This window comes from Triticum urartu, chromosome 3A, assembly GCF_056163025.1.
Source record: "Triticum urartu cultivar PI428250 chromosome 3A, HENAU_Tu73, whole genome shotgun sequence".
Classification (NCBI taxonomy): domain Eukaryota; kingdom Viridiplantae; phylum Streptophyta; class Magnoliopsida; order Poales; family Poaceae; genus Triticum; species Triticum urartu.
Window position 1 is genome coordinate 576,616,920 of NC_141875.1, and position 23,569 is coordinate 576,640,488.

The 23,569-nt window shown below is 46.4% G+C and overlaps 3 protein-coding genes across 4 annotated transcripts; 2 read left to right on the forward strand and 1 right to left on the reverse strand.

The window, feature by feature from the left end:
- Nucleotides 1-1,857: 1,857 nt before the first annotated feature.
- Nucleotides 1,858-7,247, reverse strand: LOC125545168 (Transmembrane amino acid transporter family protein). 2 transcript variants are annotated; one of them, XM_048709044.2, is made up of 5 exons: nucleotides 6,820-7,247; nucleotides 6,588-6,740; nucleotides 2,875-3,078; nucleotides 2,317-2,782; nucleotides 1,858-2,238 (listed from the first exon to the last, which is right to left on the reverse strand). In XM_048709044.2, exons 1-5 carry the CDS (start codon nucleotides 7,196-7,198, stop codon nucleotides 2,088-2,090), a joined length of 1,353 nt encoding a protein of 450 aa, XP_048565001.1. In that variant the 5' UTR covers nucleotides 7,199-7,247; the 3' UTR covers nucleotides 1,858-2,087. The 2 variants fall into 2 exon arrangements, with proteins under 2 accessions (XP_048565001.1, XP_048565000.1); XM_048709043.2 differs by lacking the exons at nucleotides 6,588-6,740; nucleotides 6,820-7,247 and adding exons at nucleotides 3,411-3,560; nucleotides 3,680-4,168.
- Nucleotides 7,248-17,690: 10,443 nt separating this feature from the next.
- LOC147980594 (uncharacterized) lies at nucleotides 17,691-21,963 on the forward strand. The gene is made up of 4 exons (XM_087515675.1): nucleotides 17,691-17,835; nucleotides 18,418-18,480; nucleotides 18,576-19,490; nucleotides 19,580-21,963. Exons 1-4 carry the CDS (start codon nucleotides 17,691-17,693, stop codon nucleotides 21,961-21,963), a joined length of 3,507 nt encoding a protein of 1,168 aa, XP_087371801.1.
- Nucleotides 21,964-22,005: 42 nt separating this feature from the next.
- LOC147980595 (uncharacterized) lies at nucleotides 22,006-22,929 on the forward strand. Its single transcript, XM_087516921.1, has one exon. It carries the CDS (start codon nucleotides 22,006-22,008, stop codon nucleotides 22,927-22,929), a length of 924 nt encoding a protein of 307 aa, XP_087373047.1.
- The last annotated feature ends 640 nt before the right edge of the window (nucleotides 22,930-23,569 follow it).

Here is a 23,569-nt window from a genome sequence, read left to right on the forward strand (position 1 = left end):
TATCTTGAAATCACCTTCTTCGCGATATTAATCTCTGCTCGAAGAAATACTCCATAGACTTTGGTAAATAAGCTGCAATTGGACTGGAGCAACGGCGTTGTCACTCTTTTACCCACACGAACATTACCAATAATGGTTTTTGAAAGCGCCTTGAATCGCCTATCCAAAAAGATGGAAAGCCTTAATCGATGAACGTATTTGGGTCGGGGATGATCACCTAAAAGTGCAGGCCGTCGAATCACTATATCTTCACCATGGTGTCGATTCAAGATTTCGCCTCCACAAAGAATCAGACCAGCAAAAACTTATCTTGACACAGCAACATAAGCTCATCAAACTCGAATAATCGAATCTGCGAAAACAAAAAACTCTCAAACCTCATGGCACCGTCAAAAGGACGGGAGAAAATTTATTCTCGCAAAACTATGATGATCACTAGACTTGATGAAGAAGATAAATATCTTGAAGATCCGATGTCCCCCCACCTCTCAACGCCAACATGGCAGCGGGAGGCGAGGTACATGCATGCTTGCGTGCATGCAATTGTTGGGCTTGGGCATGACATGCATGGATAATGGATGGGTCACACGTACATCACATTAACAGTTCGACTTTTTAGGGATGATGGATATGAGTACGTATATGTCTTTAGTGATGGTATAGAAATAAAAAAAAAATTCTAGGAAAAATGTATGTGTGCCCTCAGTATTGACTTTTAACAATTTACACATTAATTGCTCTTTTTTAGTGTATGTAAGAATACACTGATAATAGTGAAATTTACATAAAAAAGAAGTTTTTAAACAAGGAATGAATTAGGGGCATTGGTATTAACGTTAAAAAAGAAAAAGAAATAAAAACTAAGACATAATAAAAAGTGAAATGTTTCTAGCAAAAAAAATGAATTAGTGACATTGGTATTACTCTTAAGAAGAAATGAAATTAAAAGAACTTGCACACAACTTTGAGTGAAATTGCACTTTTTGTAATATGCGGTGAATACACGTAAAATAATGCAACTTCCACAATCTAGTATAATTTGCAGACATATTATATAGTACTTGTGTGCATACATATAAAAAATATTAATTGAAAAGTATTTTTAAAGAATGAATTAGTAAAATTTAGCAGAAAAAATAGCATTGGTATTACCCTTAAAAAAGAAAGAAAATACAAAATTTCCAGAAAATCAGCACAAAAAATGCACTTCTTATAATATATAGAATAAACATATAAGAGTGATATTTCCGTACTCTAATGTAATTTGTACATGTAGTACTTGCATGTATACTTTTACACACACTCAACATCTGAAAATAAACGTAAAGTGAGAAAAAAAACTCAACTGAAAAATTAAAAATAGAAACCAAAAGCAAACATGCGCAGAAAATAAAAGCAAACACAAGGACAAAAAAAGCATGCACACACTAATATTGGGATGCATTTCATCAATGCATGTGCATGCAAGAGCCACGAACTGTAGACATGCATGCATGCATGAAGGCGCATCGTGCTCTGACCAAGGATAGGCAAAAAAAAAAATCAACTGAACAAGTAACAGAGTTTGTCGGTCTCCTACACATGTACTTATCACAAAGCATTTTGAATCGACAGCCACAAATTTGACTGACCGAAAATAATAATTCAGTCGCCTGACATGTAGCTAACGTGTTATTGATGTGTTTAGGACGTTGTACCGAAGCAGAAATGATTATATATTTTTCAGAAATCGAGAGTGGGATTTGAAGCTGTATACACTACCGTACGGTGGCCATCATCAGCTGCAGTTGGACGGCACTAATCCCCCGTTCGATTCGAGCGTCAGACATGAAACATCGTATCCACAGCAAATTCGTCTGACAAAAAGCATTTTTTCTCTTCGCCTGATATTTATACACGGTAAATGTATGGCAACTGTTTTATACAACAACGGCCGACTGCCATTTGCTAGTTCTTACAGACAACATACACAATGCCTCGTATGACATTTGCCACGATCAAAACCTAAAGCGGAGGAACTCTTTTTTTTTTCGGGTGAAAGAATTTTGATTTATATTATAGCTATATAAATAATGAAACTGTACATGCTAGCTAGCTCCGGCATTAACACCTTTCACTTCGCCCTTGATGGAGCTCATGACGTTGGAAGCAATGGCGATGCTGCTCGTGATCACCGCTAGAGTGATCATCATCGCTGCCAATGCCTTGTCTTTCCTCTTCGCTATTCCGTGAACATCCCTGGAAAAGTTTCAAGGTGTCGGATTAGGCCAGGAAACGTTAAGTTTTATGTGTACAAGCAAGTGATCAATGGCGCACCTGAGAACAATGGCGCCAGGGAAGATGAGCGAAATGCAGACGGCGAACGTGGAGCCCGAGTACTGGAAGAGCGTCCAGATGCTGGGGATGGCGATGGCGAGCACGTAGAGCACCGCCATGAGCACGGCCGTGAGCGCCACGAAGCGGCGCGTGTCGGTGGCCAGCGGGCGGCGGCCTGGGAAGAGGAGCTCGTCGACGTTGACGCGGAGCGAGTAGTGGAGGAGCGGGAAGACGAGCACGAGGTGCAGCGCGTAACTGAGGCGCGCGGCGTCGTTGAGCGCCTGCGGGACGCCGGAGCCGGAGCTGCGGTCGAAGTTGGCGAGCACGTCGGGCATGGTGGCGTCCCCGAAGAGGAGGAAGCCGAAGAAGCCCACCGCGGCGTAGATGGCGGCGCAGAGCACCAGCGAGATGCGCACCGCCGACTTCATGTCCGACGTCTTGCTCAGCTCCGCGCGGATGGGGTGCACTGCCAAGCCAGAACCGGTGAGCTGTGCTGTACAGCCTCGAATATTTGAAGAAAGCTACTGTGAAGCATATGGCGCGGTCGCTGTGGGGTACCGTTGAAGTGGAAGGTGAAGGCGACGACGATGACCGGGACGGCGGTGAAGAGCTCGAACGGGGACGCGAGGGTGGAGAAGTCCGGCAGCATCCGCGGCATCTTCGCGGTGCCGGTGAAGACAGTGTACACCGCGATCCCCATCGTGATGAGCATGAACACCGCCGCCAGAAGGATGGACACGGCCGACGTGTACCTCAGCGAATCTGCAAATTTTACAGTAACCATTTTATCTTGTTTTGTCATTGCAACCCTACTGGTAGTAGTGGCACATTCCCCTCTGTCGGCACTTGAATGGAAATCAATCATTGGCTAGTACAATCAAAGATGCAGCACGAGGGTGCACAGCGACAGTGCACTGAGCAATCGCCGGGCCACGACGCCACGTCGCCACGTGCTCATCCTCGACATGGCTGGCCTCACGATCTACCCGTAGCTTGGTTTTTTAGACAAAAATTTTTGCTACGTCAACAGGCCGAGTGCCCGATTCGGTCGCGCACCAGATAGCTGTGCCCGATTCGAGCGGCGGGGTACGTACCTACATGCTTCTGGAGCACAAGAGGCAGGAGAATCACCGCGGCCGCCACCAGCACCGCATCCCGGCCGGTCCACCAGTGCGGGCCGAACCACTCCGGCAGCACCCCGGCGTGCGCCTCCCCGCTGCCCACGGGGCCGGACATCACGTCCCCTGCACCAAAACTCTCCCAACACTCAGGATCTCTCACCACACCAGACGCAAGCATGTGCGCGCCACGCTCGGCACTGCACTGCGCGCCAGAGCCTGTGGGGTTTCCCGGGATTGATTACCGATGATTATGAGGTAGACGGTGAGGGTCCCGACGCAGTTGAAGGCGATGAAGACGTTGAGCAGCTTTGCGCCGGCGCGGCCGAAGGAGCCGCCCATCAGCGCCGCGTACGACGGCGTGCCCCGGGTGTACCGGAGCATGAAGTCCACGGCGACGTTGGCGAGGAGCGCGACGCCCACGATGAGCGCCAGGGCCGGGGCCACGCCGAGCACCCGCATGGCCGCCGGGATCGACATGATCCCGGCGCCCACCACGCTCGTCGACACGTTGAACACCGCGCCGAGGACGGACGCGTTGCCCGGAGCCGCTCCCGCCGGGTCCCCGACTTCGTGCTCAGGCAGCAGGAGCGCCCCCTCCGCCTCGCTGCCGCCGGTGGCCATGCCGGGACCGCGCGAGCTCTTGGACACCATGGTTGACTTGATAAGCAAGAGGGAGAGGGAGAGAGCAGCGCGGTGGGTGCGAATTTGTAATCGGCGGCTCGAGAGCGTGAAAGAAGGAGTGGTGAGACAAGGACGGGGTGACTGTGCCGAGGGATAAGAGCTGAGTCACACGGACATGGGCGATCGAGTGGAGCTCCACGGCTTGATTACTGCCGCTGCGGTGGTGGTGGACCTGTCTGGTAGAGAAGGCAGATGGCGACCGTACGTTCGTGCTTCCCACGAGCTCCAGCGGAGTGGCGCTACAGACGACTAGACCCTGGCCTACTTTCCTGTTGAAAACCATTCTTTAGCTGCCCCTGCTGGAATGTGTTTCGCGTGCAGTATATTTTCTTCTGCCGTGCAAGTGCAAGTGACCTGCAGACCATTAGCATCACTAAACTATTGGAGTGAAAGTGACTGAGTGACGTGCAGATCATGATACTCGCTCCGTCCGTACATCCCTTTTATTCATTTTGATGAAAATATTTCCGAACGGAGAGAGTATGATTTTTTTTTGCTCTAATCCTTCTATGATTTTTTTTCTACCGTGGAGGGAGGTACATTGGGCGTGGGGGGACAAAACCCTAGTATTTACACGGCCGCCCTACCAGTGGCGGAGCCAGGAAATATGTATTAGGGAGGCCAAGTACTGCTAAAACAAGTTAGGGAGGGCCAAGCTAAAGCAAAATAGATTTTCAGCAGCAATAGATTACTAATTATGTCACTGTTCATAGCAGATTAGCAGCAAAATCCAGATGTTAGGGGGAGGCCAGGGCCCCTGCTGGTCCCCCCTGTCTCCGCCACTGCGCCCTACTCCTCTCACCCCTCTCCTCATCTCCTTCTAAGGCGGCTGCTGGTGAGGGGGCGGCAGGGCTCTTCCTTGTTGTGAAGGAAACCAAACAACACTTTGGAGGGGATGGTGGTTTACCGTGTTGTGAGGGGCGGCGGTTGCATCCGACCATCGATGGCTGCCTTGGGCAGTGTGCACGAGGATCTCACGGAATCTAGCCTATGCTGATGGGCACGACAACAATCGGCGAGAAGATGGTGTGGCGTCAACTGGAAGTAATGTGATGGTGTCTCCTCTTTCGTTGAATTCTCATTCAGCCAACTTGTGTGAGCAGGCTAGAATAGAGGTGGATGACGACACTAGCAATTGACATCAAGATTTTATTCTCTCGATGTGAAAACCAATGATTTATCATTTTGGGTTGGCGTCTTTTCATATTTGAAGGTGTTGACTCCTAGTTATGCTTTGAGGGCGATAGCTCCAGGTTCTACTTGTGGTTGGATCAGTCATCGGCATGCCAGCGACAGTTCCTTCTCAAAGATGTTGCGTCAGGATCTTACGCCTTTTGTTAGGTTGCAAAATTGCTTCACCGGCGAATATAGTCAATAGTCATACGGTTTGGATAAGATTGTAAAGAAGATGCCGCGAGGTAGGCCTTATACGGATGGTTTTGGATTTTGTAAACCTGATTTGTTCGATATCAATGGATGACGCTGGTTGTCATTGTTTTCGATACCAATCAATATAGAGATTTGAGAATTATCCTATTTTCCAAAATAGAATTACTTACATGACATAATCCAACTGGTTGTTGCTGTTTAGACTTGCCCATAAATGGTGTGATATGGCATGTCGTGCAAATTTAAGGTGGTAAGTGTCGTCCGTGTAGCAGTGCTCTTTTCAAAATAAAAAGAGCGAGGCACAAATATGCCTCCTTTTTCGCCTAAAGTAATTATGCGTTGTGAACGCTACAAAACCCAATGAAAAATTTACTTTTGAATAAACCTTTTTCATTCTATGCAAGTCCGCTCTGCCATTTCCTCAAATTGGGCTTTTGCTCGCAGTTTTATCTATGCATGTCCCCGAAAACAAGCACAAAACACCCAAGATACATTCGAGCTTAAGCATTACTCATTTTTCTGTCCAAAAACTATGCTAAATCGCTCAAGTCAAACTCACAGGTCACAACTAATCACTAAATTGTACTCTTCAATAATAGATACATCTGTTTAGTTCTAAAAAAAGGCATTTGTTTAAGCGTCAATTAACATGAGATGAAGGGAGTACTCCCTCCGTTTCTCCTAAATATACAAGACCTTTTATAGAGATTCTAATATGAAGTACATATGGATGCACATATAAACATATTTTAAAATCTAGATTTATTTATTTTGCTCCGTCCGTAGTTCATATTAGAATCTTCTTTTATTTAGGAACGGAGGGAGTCCTAGCTCATTCGATCAGATCCCAGTCTGACTGCCCCACCCCACATGCATGTATGGGAAGATCATGTCACAATCAGAACTGATCGCCAACTCACTAATCTGGCTATCAGTTTTTTCTAAGAAAGCTACGATCTGGCTGTCACATGGTCTCCAGGAAGCCACCTAGCTAGTAGTATTGCCAAAAATGAAAGGCAATCGAACTACTGTAACTAAGATAAACAAAGGTGCAGTGCATTGAATTGAACGCGAACTCACCGACGCGGCGGAGGAGCACCAGCGGCAGCAGAACGACGAAGGCCGTGGCCAGTATCACAAACTCCCTGCCGGTCCACCACTGCGGGCCGAACAGCTCCTGCAGCACCCCGGCGTGCTCGCCTCCCCCCTCCACGCTCCCGGACAGCACATCCCCTGCGACCTCGACGCCATTAGGCGCGCGCCACGGTTGACACCCAAGAATACCACCAATCGGAGCGGCTCAGACTCGTACCTATGATGATGAGGTAGACGACGAGTGTGCCGGCGGTGGTGAAGGCTATGAAGACGTTGAGCGCGGCGGCGCCGGCGCGGCGGCCGAACGCGTCGCCCATGATCCCCGCGTACGAGGGCGGGCCGCTGGCCCAGGCCGTGTACCGGAGCATGAACTCCACGGAGACGTCGGAGAGGAGGGCGACGGCCGCGATGAGGGCGAGCGCGGGGACGACCCCGAGCACGCGCATTGCCGCCGGGATCGACATGATGCCGGCGCCGATGATGCTCGTGGACAGGTTGAACACCGCGCCGGAGACCGACGCCCCGCCGCCGTGCCCACCCGAGAACTCCGGGAGCAGCGGCTCGTCCACGCCGGCGGCGCCAGCTCCCTTGCCCATGCTCGCCGGCGGCCTCGTGTTCGAAGTGCTCTGGGGCGTGTGGACGGCGTTCGTCGTGAGTACTCAAACTGGCAGAAGACTATGTAGGTATATCTATAATGAGAAGAAAATTACTCTTATACCCTGATGCGGTGGGCTTGACTACGGCAGAAGCAGCAGCTGATTGGGGGGGGGGGGGGGGGGGGGGGGGGGTAATTCCTTGCGTGAGTGCATACAACGGGACAGGCGAGGGAGAATGATTGGAGTTCGAGAGGCTGGACAGGGGGGCCGTTGCACTTGGACGCCTATGCGCCCCGGTTCGTTTTTGGCGATGACACGGTGGACTGAACCTAGTTAGCAGCCGCACGTGCTCGCTACATCGATCTGTTTCATTAACGAACAGCTCAGGGATAGATCGTGAGTCATGACGTCCCAGGTAATATTTCTCGATTTCTTTAGATCATAATAATTGATTGGCAATTTTTGAGGTAACATGGCTGTCCTTTCGAAACCGTTGGATGATTTGGATCCGGATCGACGTGTACGGTTTGGCTAATGCAGCTTCAAATGTGCACAGGCTCCTATTCCGCCTTGCACGTACGATGTGAACATGTACGAAATGAATGCCTTTTTTTTTCTAGAAAGAAGAAGTTGGGATCAAATTCTAGACTTGCTAGTCCGAGTTTCAATCTTGAATCCTTAAGCATGGTCCATGAATTATTTTGATGGGAAACATATGTATGGAACTTGCTTTTTTTTGCAGGTAAATACTGATAGTATTACTCAGGGGCTATATCTCCTTACAAAGAGCAACAGCTTCTGCTGGTTCGGAACCCAGCCAGAGTACGGTTCTGCCCTTCGATCTTGCAAACTTTGCTAAGTAATCACTAACTACATTCTGATCACGCTTGGCATGAGTAATACGAGTTCTACGAAGAGACAATAAATGTTTGATTTCTACCACCAGTGACGCATAGATAGACCTATCTATGTCTTCCCATTTTCACCAAGTTGACAGCGGGAAGTGAGTCTATCTCAAGGCAAACTGGAAGTTACAGTCCCTGAATAGCGATAGAAAGCCCCTCCATGCCATGCACTTAGCTCAGCCTCGAGTGCATCCCAACATGAGAAGAGTACCCTGCAGGACGAGAAGATGATGTTACCTAGGTTATCTCTTAGTACCATTCCAGCTCCGGCCTTTTTTTTGTGCCTGCCTACAAACCAGATTGATCCTCACATCTGCAAAACTTTATGAAGATTCTGCAAATAATTATCAAGAGAAGTCTAAAAAATTGAAGAAATCGCCCATAAACACCTCCACTATTTGTTTAACAAATATAACTATATATGCATCTTTGAAAAGTAGCTGGTGCATCATAGGCTACCCCTTCGTTCGTAATAGCCTCGCTGCTCGTACGCAAAGGGCATCTAGCCGCTAGGTTTCTTGTGCCCCACCGGCGCCGGCACCAGCGCATGTCGGCCACGTCTTTGTGGCCTTAGGGCCATGTAGGCAAGGTGGATCCTAGCCCTTGCTGGCGGGAGGACTCTATTTTTTTGGTATTTGTTTGAGTTTTGATAGAGTTTCTGTTCTATTTAAAGAGACGAGACAGTGGCGGTTCTTTGAAGATGGATTTTTTTTGTTCATGTACGAAATATTCAGTGCCTTGGTAGACGAGGATGAGAATTTTGTTGTTCCTAAAGCAATGAGTGGTGGAAGCATGTAAGTGTTTTTTGGTCGCCATCAACGGCAGTATGAACTTTGGCCCTTTTGTTTTCATAAGGCATTTTTCTATTGGATTGTTCGTTGGAGTGTGTTTGTGGTGATGGTTCTAAGTGAAGGAAATATGCCCTAGAGGCAATAATAAAGTTATTATTTATATTTTCTTATATCATGATAAATGTTTATTATTCATGCTAGAATTGTATTAACCGGAAACTTGATACATGTGTGGATACATAGACAAAACACCGTGTCCCTAGTAAATCTCTACTAGACTAACCCCTTAATCAAAGATGGTTAAGTTTCCTAACCATAGACACGTGTTATCATTTGATGAACGGGATCACATCATTAGGAGAATGATGTGATGGACAAGACCCATCTGTTAGCTTAGCATATTGATCGTTCGGTTTTATTGTTATTGCTTTCTTCATGTCATATACATATTCCTTTGACTATGAGATTATGCAACTGCTGGATACCGGAGAAATACCTTGTGTGCTATCAAACGTCACAACGTAACTGGGTGATTATAAACATTCTCTACAGGTATCTCCGAAGGTGTTTGTTGGGTTGGCATAGATCGAGATTAGGATTTGTCAATCCGAGTATCGAAGAGGTATCTCCGGGCCCTCTCGGTAATGCACATCATAATAAGCCTTGCAAGCAATGTGACTAATAAGTTAGTTGCGGGATGATGTATTACAGAGCGAGTAAAGAGACTTGCCGGTAACGAGATTGAACTAGGTATGAAGATACCGACGATCGGATCTCGGGCAAGTATCATACCGATGACAAAGGGAATAACGTATGTTGTCATTACGGTACGACCGATAAAGATCTTCGTAGAATATGTGGGAACCAATATGAGCATCCAGGTTCCGTTGTTGGTTATTGATCGGAGAGATGTCTCGGTCATGTCTACATAGTTCTTGAACCCGTAGGGTCCGCACGCTTAACGTTCGGTGATGATTTTGTATTATATGAGTTATGTGATTTGGTGACCGAATGTTGTTCGGAGTCCCGGATGAGATCACATACATGACGAGGAGTCTCGAAATGGTCGAGAGGTAAAGATTCATATATATATATATATATATATGTATATATGACAATGATATTCGGACACCGAAAGTGTTTTAGGGATACCGGATACATATCGAGTCACTGGAAGGGGTTCCAGACATCCCCCGGCAACTACATGGGCCTAATGGGCCAAGAAGGGGACAAACCAGCCCCTAGGGAGCTGGTGCGCCCCATGTAGGCCACAATAAAGGAGGAAGGAAAGAGGGGGAGAGAGAAAGGAAAGGGAGCAATTCAGCCTCCCCCTTCCTTCTCTCCTCCCTCCTCCTTCCTTCCCTCTCCGGATGAATATGAAAGGGGAAGGCCGAATTGGAACAACATTCGGCCGCACTATTCGTCACCCAGGGTGTATTCTTCACCCCACCCATCATGTACGCACCAGGACAACCCCACGCTTGTAAAATTACGGACCTGAAGCAACCAACCAGGCCCCTTGTGCCACACAGCCAATGTAAGAAATAAATCAACCTGAGGTAAATTTATGGTTTCGAGGAGACCTATCGGGACAACGCCCACCGCAGTCAAACACAAAAGCGTTGAGGTAAATTTACATTGCACGTTTACGTCCATGGGTCAACATGCTTGCTTTGACTATGATCGATGTGCCTCCGGTCGTTGGAGGTAGCCAGGTAGGGTTACGCTAACAGAAATCTATTGATTACAAATCAATGTTAACCTTTTACATAGTAACAGAGCTAGCTTGGAGTTACAAAGCTAGAAAGGTAGTCTAGGTCTATGGGTGAGGAAGGAAATCGTAGGAAAAAATTGATACGCTAATATTGGTATTTCAAGTCTGCCCAATACATAGTGTTACTGATATTTTGAATATTTTAAATCTCTAGTAAACACGCCAGGCCTCTCGCAATCTACGAGTCTTCCCTCGTTCTGGGTTGTTCAACAAGAGGTGTTGCTTCAACATGCAGTTTCCCAGTCAAAGCTCTCTTCCTCCGATTGCCCTTGGCAGGGGCAAGAATTTGTTGAGAGATGAGTAAATACTATAGTACTAGTAAATAGGACAAAATCGTAGTTAATCCCAACAAGTTTCTTGCCAGAATTTTACATAACAAAATGGGAAATGCATGTTATGCGGTTACAGCGGCAGCATACATAATAAGAGTGACTCCATTCTCAAAGTTAGCATACATTCAGTTGATTAGCATCTGCCCGGAATGGGGGCAAGATGTGAAGTTACATCAATATACTTGGAAACAGGCTTTGTATTTTTGCTATCGGCCAGAGTTTCATCTCCGCTTCTTAAGTTAATATTCACATCTTTTGCGTAATAGTGCAGTTATGCCCAACTTCTGCGATCACATCACACAAGGATCATGGACTGATTACAGGCCACGATTACAACATGAGCACGACAGCAAGCATGCACATGTTGAAAGATAGAACATCCGGTGACTAAATGACCTGCAGGGAAAACATTAGCACTGCACTATGACCCTAAAATCTATGTACCAAAATATAGAAAAAATCCTGACAATTAGATTATAGTATAATAAAACAAAATGGCAAAGACACTGCAGTATATAATAACAATGAAAGTTAGTTATCAACAAAACTTAACTAAGTAAGTTAAATGGGCAAATGGATTTGATTTTGTTAACCAGTTAGAACAAGGTAATAGTGGCTCACGTGCTTGAGGCCGGTGCGAGGCATGCAGCATCTGGTGAAGAACTGGAGCCATCAGTGCACTTTATGTGGCAATCTCCATCTGCAAGGGAGAACGGCAAAACTGTCATCGAAGAAGCATTAGAGCAACAAAAGTCCTCCTAAACCTTCGTTTCTGAGGAGGGCAGGTAAATGTAAAATATATCAATTCATAAGCATGGTAAAACAACAAAAGGAAACATAAAAATAGTTTTGGTGATTTTGAACAAGATAGATGTAACAACAGGGAGGAAACAAAGGCAGTTTGGGCTCACAAGAATAGAAGTGACACAATAAGCTGTTGTACTATGTAATAAAAAAATTACAAACAAAAAAACTATTCCAAGTCAGAGAAGTATACTTGTATTGGGCTGCAAAGTCTGTTCCAGGAAAGTGAAACCAATTTTAATCATAAGGAACAAACCAAGTATAATTTAGAAGAAATAGCAGTAAATTCATACGTACAAAATGCAGAAAGTTAGAGGAATTCTTATACTTCACCCTACCCATCTCGCGAACCAGACAAATCACCCTGGGTGAAGAAACCTGGGTGAGGAATTCTTAATCCTCACCCAGGACCGACTATTCAAAAACCAATTAAAACGATATATTTGTTCATCCAGCTTATGGTGAGTTATGTCAATGTGTTTTACCGATGAGTACAACGTACACAGACCTATGGATGAGAGAAAACCTACAGGTCTATCCCTCAGCGTCTCAGCAAACCTATGCACGGTGCCATGTTTTATTTGCACAACCACAACTTCGATAATTGCTCTTCATCTTCAAGTCTCTTACAAACACCTTCACCACCTCGCTTTCGTGGCAGAGTTCCCATTCCTCATTTTCCTGGCAAATCAGAAAACAAAGAGCAAGTGTGAACTAAACTTGCCAATTAGAAAGAAAAAAAAATCAATTTTCCCTACCAAAAATATCAGATTCTTCACACTTGGTGAAAACTTCTTTAGTTGCACAACCAGACTGATTCTCCAAAAATACAAATATACCCCAAGATGTAGTGGCCCTTATGGCCTAGCACCCAGCAATGTCACACGACAAGTTGTACTATTCTAGTATCTTTGTGTTATATTCTTAGTAGCATTACCGCATCGAATCTTATCCTAAAGGATAATGTGAATTCAATCATATTTGATCAACGTAAATTAACTCTTACTCAAAAACTGAGAGACTAAAATCTAGGATCAGCCAATAATTAAACAATAGTAAGAAATCATAGCACGTATAGAAAGACGCCCGCTATATACCTAAAAAGATTCTAGATCATGGTTAATCAAGCAACTGCAGCTTCTAGTGCATGCTAAATAATTATATTACATACTACTAAATTTATTTATTCTATGAGGTGTGCTTCATTACACCCTCCTTTGGAAAGTTCACAATTTTTGAGAAAGATATATGGTTTAGATTAAAACTTACCCCTCACTTAAAAAGGTATTCCCTCCGTCCGAAAAAGCTTGTCCCAAGCTTGTCCCTCAAATGGATGTATTTAGCACTAACTTGGTGCTAGATACATCCATTTGAGGGACAAGCTTTTTCGAACGGAGGGAGTATTAGCAGTATGGACAATTTGTGTGTTAAAAAATTAGAGGCCAACCAACTGCGCAGCCCGGCCGAGGCCCTCGACCTGTATCCTAGCCCGCAGGCCGTAGACTAGTGAGACCATGGGAGTACAACACGTGGGCGCACGTCTTTTTCGCCGCCCTCCCCGTCGACTCCATCCCAGAAATCCGACAGCACTGCGGCCATTGCTTGGCTGTTGGGCGTGCTGGGAGTGAACGCCACAACCTTCTAGCGCAAGTCATTGGACAACCAATTCACACTCATCTAGGATCTAGCTGCATGGGTGAGCTCATCGGCACCATTGCTCAAGGTCGCGCTCATATTCAAATTCAAGTCTGGACTTCTCTTGAATACCTAATTCAAGTCTGGACTTCTCATTGTTTAGAAATTCCACCAAAAGAATTGTAAGTCACAATTTTCAGTTAGAAACATTAAATTGCAGCTTAATATAAGGTTTATAGACCGACTAAAAAATAAAGCATCATGCTAAAAATGTTAATGCACACGCTCCATCATTTTCCATTCAGATACTCTATTTACCATTGACCAGAACTGTATGCATAGATTTTTTTTTCTTGGCAAAGGTGCTAACAGGTACACACAAATGTAACCTGCATGCTCTATTTTAGCACTTATTAATTATTTTTCAACACAAATTACCTATCTCCACACATCCATGGTGAAGATATTCTTCTATATGTAGTAAATAATACCATTATTTTACACAAGGAACCTACACAAGTAGGTAGCACAATGGACCATGAGAATTGGCAGAACCTAATATGAAATAGCTAGGGAGAAAAGGGAGCATAAGGCAAAGAAGACTGTTTTATCAATAGTATGTAAAATCAATATCTACATCTATAAATGATTAAATGAGCATCATCTTCAGCATCACAAAACATGAAGTGCATGCACCTCTAATTGATGCCCCCCGGTTCATGATTTGAACATATCGAGGCCAAGAATCATGGCAAAAAAAAAGAATCATTGCATGATGGCAAGCAAGCAAAAATGAACTTCTGATCATCCACCACCAAGAATTTCAGTGGTTTCACTCAAACCAGAGCTATAACAAATTTTAAAATCACAACATAAAGAGAAGGTTGTTGTTTCGGATGGCATTGAAATCAGATCAGTCAACTAAATTCAGCTAGAAACAGTATACCTATAACATTTTGTAAATCACAACATAAAGAGAAGGTTGTTGCTTTTGCATGACATGGAAAGAAGATCAGTCTATGATCAAATTCAGCTAACAACAGTATACCTAAGCTCTGAGAAAAAAGCATCACCGAACCAACAAAAATAAAGGAAGAAATTGAATTTGGATAGACAGCCAAGCACAAATGCAGATGTATATGTCGAGCCTATGAGAAACATTACATGGCATTTGAAAAATGGAAACATCTAGGTTTGCAACAAAACAACAACTTTTGTTTGACCATTCTCAAATTATGTCATAAATTAAATGATTAATATAGGATTTCTAAAATACATTTAAGATTCAGAATGAGAGAAATGCTACGGTGGTACGGTAGCTGATTCCTGATTAGGAATAAACTTATACACAGGCGAAAGCCAAATCATAAACCTAACTAGTAAAAAAAGATCTAAGTCAGATAGGATGTAAATTGACTCCTGATCTTTATACTCTTCCTGCACAATACTCGTCCTGCATATGCGCGCACACACATACAAAGGGACAAAAGGAAAGAGGTAAAGAGAGAAACCTGAATGTCTTAGCAGCTAGGACAAAAAGGCCATGGAAGCTCGTCCAACTGGTTGAAGAATTCGGGGCGTTGAATAGATGTTGCTGCTGCGAAGGCCATTGATCTTACGCGGGGTCAGCTTTCGCTGGTTGTAGGAAGGGGGCGGGGACAACCAACATAGGCCGGGCCACAGCCAGCGCGACAAAGGGAGCGGAGGGTGGAGGCGGGTCGTGGCGCGGCCGCCGGCCGACGAGGCTGCCACCCGCCGGGAAGCCTCTCGAAACGCAGCTCGCCTCCATGCTGGAACCAGCCAACGAAGGCACCCCCAGCGTCGCACACATCCGAATCCACCTGCAGCTGCCGTCGGCTCGCCGCCGAAACCTACCGCCGCTCACCTCCGAACCGCACGCCTCTTCTGCTCCCAATAGATCCAGAAATTGCGGTAGTGGGGGCAACTCCTAAGCGGCTATACCCTATCGTAAGAAAACAGTTGATAAGGAATAAATTACCTCGGCTCGACTGGAAAGTGGTGCATGCGGGTGCGATGCAATGGAGCCAAGTCGGCCTGCCGGCTGGCTGGGTCGTCCGACCGGGGTGAAGAATTGTTTATTTTTAACCCAGGGTCTTGAATAGACTTTATATATATATATATATATATATAACAACATCTCTACTATTAAAGGGGGATCGAACGTCGTGATGGTTCGACCTCGATCGATCCCCCCTCCCTTCATCGCCCGAACTCCCACACGCACGCAGCAGCCCACCAACTCAGCCCACGTACGAAAAATCACCAACTCAGCGCCTGCAAACAAAACAAATTCACCAACTCAGCCCACGTACGAGGTCCACAGTTCTACACACAAACGACAAGTCCATGGAACCCCACGATCGCGCCCAGTCAATAAAAAAACAGCTCCGCAACCCACGAACGAGGACGAGGTCCATCAACCAAAAATCAAACTTCTTTGACCCGCCAACGAACGCCAGTTCTTCCTGGCCGACCTCCATCGAGACGCCAGTTCTTCCTGGCGTACGAGCTCGCCGCCAAAATAGAAACGCGAGCTGTGGGAGCTGCAGCCTCTGCTGATCGCCTCGCTCGACGGCTCTTGCTGCCTCATCTCCTGAGCCCGCCTACCGTCTTCTTCCTCTCCAACGGCAAAAGGACGGATATCCGCCCTAGGTTTGCCATCCTAGACTCCTGTTCAAAACTTCATAATGTTAGTACTCAGATTGCATCTTTAACTTTTACTCAGACTTCTGTTCGCACAGTTCCGTAATGCAAAAAGACTGCAGGTTCATTTTAGTAAGAAGAACATGTGTTGAAATTGCAGTATAAGATTAGGTAACCTCAGACCATGTTTATTTTTACATCATGGGAACAAACATGCCTCGCGACAGGAATAGTGATAGAAGGAAATACTTTCATTTAAGCTCACCTCCAGAATCCTTTATATTCCAGATTGTTTTAACGCGACATAATACAGAATCCTGTATAGTCTTTTTCGCACCACGTGGAGACAGACATCTTTCTCTCCACTCCTTCCCCTCCATCTTCATTCTTGTCGCCATGTCTGAGCCCTCTTTTTAAAAAGTTGAACTTCTACAAAATCTTGCACTTTATAAACTGAAATATACAAACTTCAGTCGTCAACACATAATAGCACAATCATTTTACTTTGGAAGAAAACCATATGCGAAGAACATGTCTATGAAAATGAACAAGTGAGACCTAAAAGCCTGTTAAATGAGTCACCAGAGGTCATATCATTTTTGTAATTCAATTCATATCATTTTTTAATGGAAAAAGACTGCAGGTTTATTTAAGCTTCTATAGGACAGAAAGATGTCACAGGACAGAGAGCATCTCTATGATAAAGGAAAACAAGGTATGTGTATGCCAATCACATGTCTGCACATAAGGTACTCAATAAGCTTCACAACTTAACTTACATTAATCTTATCAGTTGTCGAATATGAGAGGACACCCAGATCACAACTCACCAATACACACCGACCACCATCTGGTTTTTTCATACGCGAACAAACAGGCACTACTAACTACAGTGTTTCGTCTTCCGATGATGATGACAATGTGCCCACGCAACTGCCTATGATGATTCCTATAGCCGGCAATCTCAAGGCCTTTCAGCCAGTGCCGCATGTGGAAACATCAATCGGTATCGCCCTTACACATGACTTTTTTTCAGTTTGCATTTATACATTTGTTAAACAAAATGGTTCTTCAGGAAATCATTCTCGTGAAGGCACTTACTATGATCACCATGCATCACTTCGAGGAACAGACAGAAGCATTGATCATAATATTGGTTCAGACATAGCACTTGGACTCGACACTGAAGACACTGTCCCCGAGCACATTGCTTCAAATGATATCATTAAATCAGATAGAAAACAGAAAAGGCGAGACCAATATATGGCATGGTGAAATAGATTAACACCTGAACAGATGGAGGAAATCAATGCACGTCGCAGAGAAGCTAGGAAAAAAACAGAGGAGGAGAGGACTGCCCGTCAAAGAGAAGCCAGGCAACGAATGACACCAGAGGAGAAGCAACAGAGTAACACCCTTAGAAGAGCGGCCTACCAAAATATGTCAGTCCATGACAACCAAGAGACAAACACCCGCCGAAGAACACGTCTGCAAAACAAATCACCTAAGGAGAAGCAGAACATGCTAGCTCAGCGCAAGAAGAGACTCGCGGCTAGGCGCAACACCCCTTGCGCTGAATCCATCGCAATGCCGCACCCTGATGCAGGTACCTTAGCTACACCCAACCTGATGTCGAGCACTCATGCGTTGGCATTCAGAGAATCCGAAGCTTCAGCTCCTGCCCCTGCCCCCCGGTTTGCGAGTAAGGCTGGGAACAACTTTGAATCAGACGGTAATCCTTCCATCTTTACTCTACTTGTTCTGTACATGTGCATTGAACCAGTATTTAACGGCTCCACAACGATGCAGGCGAGTACCTTAGTCGTACCCTGGATGATAATGATGCCCCCAGCGAACTCATAAATCCCTCGCGGCAAACCAATGATCACCAAATAGACGACCAGCAGAATCAAGCCCGGGAGCAGAGGCAGGAGAGCAGAGCACAGCGTAGGGCTCGGGAGCGAGCTCACAAACAAAGTATTACAGCAAAGAACATTCAAGGGAGTGCCTTAAAACGAACAGCGCGCGGGAAAAGCATACCAGAAGGTGAGAAGTCAGCTTTGCTAGATCGTCGTAATGCAAGCTTTCAAAAAAAGCGGAGGCCTCCAGGCCCAGATGCAAGTACCTTAGATGTGAACAGAGCAGCAACAAGCTCAGAAGCACCGCCCATAGGAGTTGCTTCACCGGCTTCCTCCCCTTCATCAAGCATGCCATCATACACCATCGGAACCAATGGTAACCCTCTCATGTTTACTCCCCTCCTGGTGTGCACTCACAATAAAAACCATTACTTACCGGCTCAACAATGTTACAGCTGACATGGATGCCTTCCTTAGCGGCATCATGGATGATGAGTACTACCTATTTGCCGGTGAAGGTACTCCGAGGCGCCTTTCGCTGCTCATCCCTCTATATTATTGGTTTATGATGTGCATCCCATCGTGACTTGTTATATCTCCACAATGCTTGCAGCATCCGACACTGATAGCACGGACCTCGATGAGCCCGTAGAATCCTCCAACACAGGATCTATCGACCTAGATCCTTTCGACTATGTCTACTCGAACATCCCAGACAACACACACATCCTGAAGCACGCTGCAAACTGCGAGCATTGCAAGGCCAAGAAGTTCCAATATGAGACTGATGGCTTCTGCTGTCGGAACGGGGAGATTGAGCTAGATGAACCCGAGCCTATCCCAGAGCTGATGAGGTTATGGTCTAGCGCGGATGCAGACTCTCGGCATTTCCGGGAGAGCATTCGGTTCTTCAACGGGCACTTTGCCTTCACTACCCTTGGCGTCAGCCTAGACAACAACTACACAAACATGAAGTCCGGGGTGTACACGTTTCGGGCACATGGCACTATGTACCACAGGTTGCACTCGTTCGGTCCAAGATCTCGCCCTGAACATCTGCAGTTGTACTTCTACGATGACGATCCCAGCTTAAGCCATCGAAAGGAGGCCACCAAGCAATTGGACCAGCACGTTGTGAGCAAGTTAGTGGACGTCCTCAGGGAAAACCCCTACTCCCAACAGTTTAGGAGTTTGGGTGCCCACAAGGAAAACCTCGAGGAGTACCGGATAGACCTCAACATTGACCAGAAGCTAGACCAACGAAGATATAATAGACCCGTGTCATCCGAGGTGGCTGCGATTTGGGTCGAGGGAAGCGATCTAGCAAACAGGTTCAACCGCAGCATTACACTCTATGGGGACAACAACGAGAAGTATAGTATACATGCCACAGATGGCTGTTATGACCCGCTCTCGTATCCCCTCTTTTTTCCAAGGGGGGAGCTTGGTTGGCATCCAAATATCCCTAAGCACAATGTCCCTTGGGAGGTTGCACAACAACCAAGAGGAAACCGTGATAACGATTCAGGTGCGCCTGGTTGGTATGCTTATATGCCAGAAAAAGTTCTCTATCCTTCCATATGGTACCTAACCTTCTTCTTTCACGTCTTTCCACAGAGGGGAACAACCGGTTGTGTGTCTCTGTCAGGGACTACTACTGTTACCGGCTACAGACGCGCCCTGCGATATTCAACCCCATACTACACGGAGCACGCCTGTTTCAGCAGTGGGGTGTCGACATGTTCATCAAGATTGAGGGATGTAGGCTGAAGTGGATCAGGGACCACCAGAGAGAGATACGTGCCGATCTATACCAAGGCCTTGTGGATAGCATCGCGGTTGGGGAGATGCGAGCGAGCGCTGTTGGGAAGAGGATCGTGCTGCCAGGGACGCATCAAGGAAGCAACCGAGACATGAAGCAGAGGCAGATGGACGCCATGGCACTGGTGCAGACATATGGGAAGCCTGACATCTTTTTGACTATGACATGCAATCCTAGCTGGGAGGAGATACTGAATGAGCTGCTTCCTGGCCAGACACCCCAGGACCGACCAGATCTTGTCGCACGCGTGTTCAGGGCCAAGCTGGAGACCATGAAAGAGATGTTGTTCAAAAAGCACATCCTTGGTGTTGTGGTAGCGCATGTGTATGTCGTCGAGTTCCAGAAGAGGGGCCTCCCCCATGCACACTTCCTGCTGATCATGAATTCAAATTATAAACTCGTGGTGCCAGAGCAGTATGACCGCGTCATATCTGCAGAGCTCCCGGACAGGCATAAGTATCCAGAGCTCTATGCCATGGTCGTGAAGCATATGATGCACGGCCCATGTGGCAATCTTAATCCCAAAAATGTGTGCATGCAAGACTTGAAGTGCAAGAGCAAGTACCCACGACCGTTCAACCAGAACACCTTACAGGGGAAGGATTCATACCCGGTTTATCGACGGCGGGACGATGGTCGTCAGGCTAAGGTCCGCCGTCAAATGCTGGATAACAGATGGGTCGTGCCTTACAACCCTTATCTGTTGCGGTTGTTCAACTGCCACATAAATGTCGAGGTGTGCTCCAACATCAAGGCCGTCAAGTACCTTTACAAATATGTATACAAGGGTCACGATCGAGCTTCATTCAGCATTGACCAGCCTGACAACAACGGGGTTGTAGACGAGATTAAAAGGTACGTTGATGCGAGATGGGTTACTCCACCGGAGGCGATGTGGAGGATATTCGGCTTCAACCTTTCTGAGAGTTTCCCGTCGGTCCTACAGTTGCCGCTTCATCTCCCTAATATGAATAGTGTCACATTCAAAGCAGGAGAGGACCTGACCGATGTCGTCGCCCGTGATACTGCATCTAAGTCAATGCTGACAGAGTATTTCCTCGCTAATCAGCAGCACGTGTGGGCTCGGGATATCATGTACAAGGACTTTCCGGGAAGTTTCACATGGCAGAGACAGAAATACTGGAAGCGGAGAGAAAAGCAGCACCAAGTAGGTCGAATCGTGTCAGCCCATCCAGCCGAGGGGGAGCGGTACTTTCTGCGAGTGCTGCTTAACCACGTACCAGGCAAGACATCCTTCGAGGACCTGCGGACCGTGGACAGAGTGCTATGTGATAGCTTCCGTGAGGCTGCCGAGAGATTGGGCCTCATTGAGGCCGACAACACACTTGACGAGTGTCTTACAGAGTCAACACAGTTTGCAATGCCAGCCTCACTCAGGAGGCTCTTTGCAACTATCTTGGTATTCCGCGAGCCAGGTGACGTGCGCGGTCTATGGGATAGGCACCTAGACGCGATGTCTGATGACTACCGTCGAACACACGCGTGCTCAAAAGCAGTGGAGCAGATGGTGTTGCTTGACATCAGGGGCATGCTACAGTCCATGGCCAAAGACATAGCGTTGTTCCCTCTTCCGGACATCGACGAGACCTATGACACTACTGGAGGTGAGGCCAGAGAAGTCACCGAGGAGTCCGCCATCGAGGTTGACGCGAACGACGCTGATTTGGCGTCCTCGCTAAACCCTGAGCAGAGGCTTGCATACGATGAGATACTGGCAGCAGTTGATGCTGGTGATGGTGGTGTATTCTTTGTCGATGGCCCGGGAGGCACCGGGAAGACCTTCCTATACAGGTCACTTCTCGCAAAGGTTCGAGGCGAGGGCAAGATCGCGCTAGCTACAGCGACGCCAGGCGTTGCGGCTTCCATCATGCCTGGAGGAAGGACAGCCCACTCGAGGTTCAAGATCCCACTCAACATTGAAGATGGGGGGTCGTGCAGCTTCACGAAGCAAAGTGGGACGGCCAAGCTCCTGCACATGGCTTCACTCATCCTATGGGACGAGGCCACCATGACGAAGCGGCAAGCGGTTGAGGCACTAGACAATAGCATGCAGGACATCATGGGACGACGGGACCGACCATTCGGGGGAAAGATAGTCGTGTTCGTTGGGGACTTCAGGCAGGTGCTTCCGGTCGTCAGGAAGGGGTCACGGGGTTAGATAATTGATGCGACCCTGCGGAGTTCGTACCTTTGGAACGGCATGCGCCAGCTAAGGCTCGTCACCAACATGAGGGCGCATAACGACCCGTGGTTCGCAGATTACTTGCTACGGGTAGGTAACGGGACCGAGGAAACTGACGAGGAAGGCAACATAAGGCTCCCCGAAGATATTTGTGTGCCGCCAACAGGAGACGGCGCTGACCTAGAGAAGCTAATCGACCATGTATTTCCTGCTCTGGACGACAACATGGCTGATCCAAATTACATGACATCTCGAGCGATCCTCTCCACCAAGAACGACAACGTTGATAAGATAAATACGCGCATGATAGAGTGCTTCCAGGGCGAAGAGAAGATCTACCACAATTTTGATAGTGCAGAGGATGATCCACACGGCTACTATGCCCCCGAATTCCTTAATAACCTGACTCCCAACGGGCTGCCTCCGCATGCACTCAAACTAAAGATAAATTGCCCTGTTATACTGTTGAGAAACATTGATCCAGCTAATGGGTTGTGTAACGGCACAAGGCTTGTGGTCCGGGGTTTTCAGAGGAACGCCATTGATGCAGAAATCGTGCTAGGACAACATGCTGGTAGGAGGGTGTTCCTTCCTCGGATACCTCTCTGCCCATCCGATGACGATATATTCCCTTTCAAGTTCAAGAGGAAGCAGTTCCCTATTAGGCTCAGCTTTGCCATGACAATCAACAAGGCGCAAGGGCAGACCATCCCAATTGTCGGGGTGTACCTACCGGACCCGGTTTTCTCTCACGGTCAGCTCTTCGTCGCATTGTCTAGAGCCACAGTGAAGAGGAACATTAAGATTCTCGCCATCAAGGACAATGGCAAGGGTAAGGGCAAGGGTAAGGAAGAAAGCAAGAATTCAAAGAAGCGAAAAAGATTTGAGCCCTTATTAACGACCATGAAGAACATAGTGTACAAGGAAGTCCTTAGCACATGAAGTCACCGGATCAAATTATAGCAAGTCAAGGTAAAGTATGTTCATTTCTGCATTACAACCACATAACTATTGTAGATTTTATTAATGCACACTAACCTGAGTTTGTTGCTGTGTAGTAGTCAGGCATAGTCAGTCTTCAGAAACCATGAGTATTCCTTTTGCGACATCTACCCGTCCTGTACCTGTTTAAGCTAGAAATAACAAGAGACAACGTGAAATTTCAAACAGATGCAGGAGGAAGATGTTTCGATAGTGACTTGCTAAAGAAGAATAAAAATACTAAGGTGTCGTATTTCTTTCTAATGCATATGTTCTTTAATATGATCAAAACCTGTGGCATCTAATCTCATATATAGCAATATAAAAACTGACTTAAACTTCAATTGCATAGAATCTCTTGTTAGAAATACATGGACAAGGAACTATGTATCTGATAATTAATGAAGAACCCAAGCTGAGTGAAGCCATCAGTGATCTCCTCATATCTCTACTATCTCAACTATTAAAGGATGAGTTTTTCTAGGCGACAGATACTTCGATATGAAGACTAGGAACATAATCCGTTGATCTGCTTTTTTCTATACCTCTGTGATAAGATTTAGCACGCAATTGTCCTTAATTTCTAACACATTCTTAAACA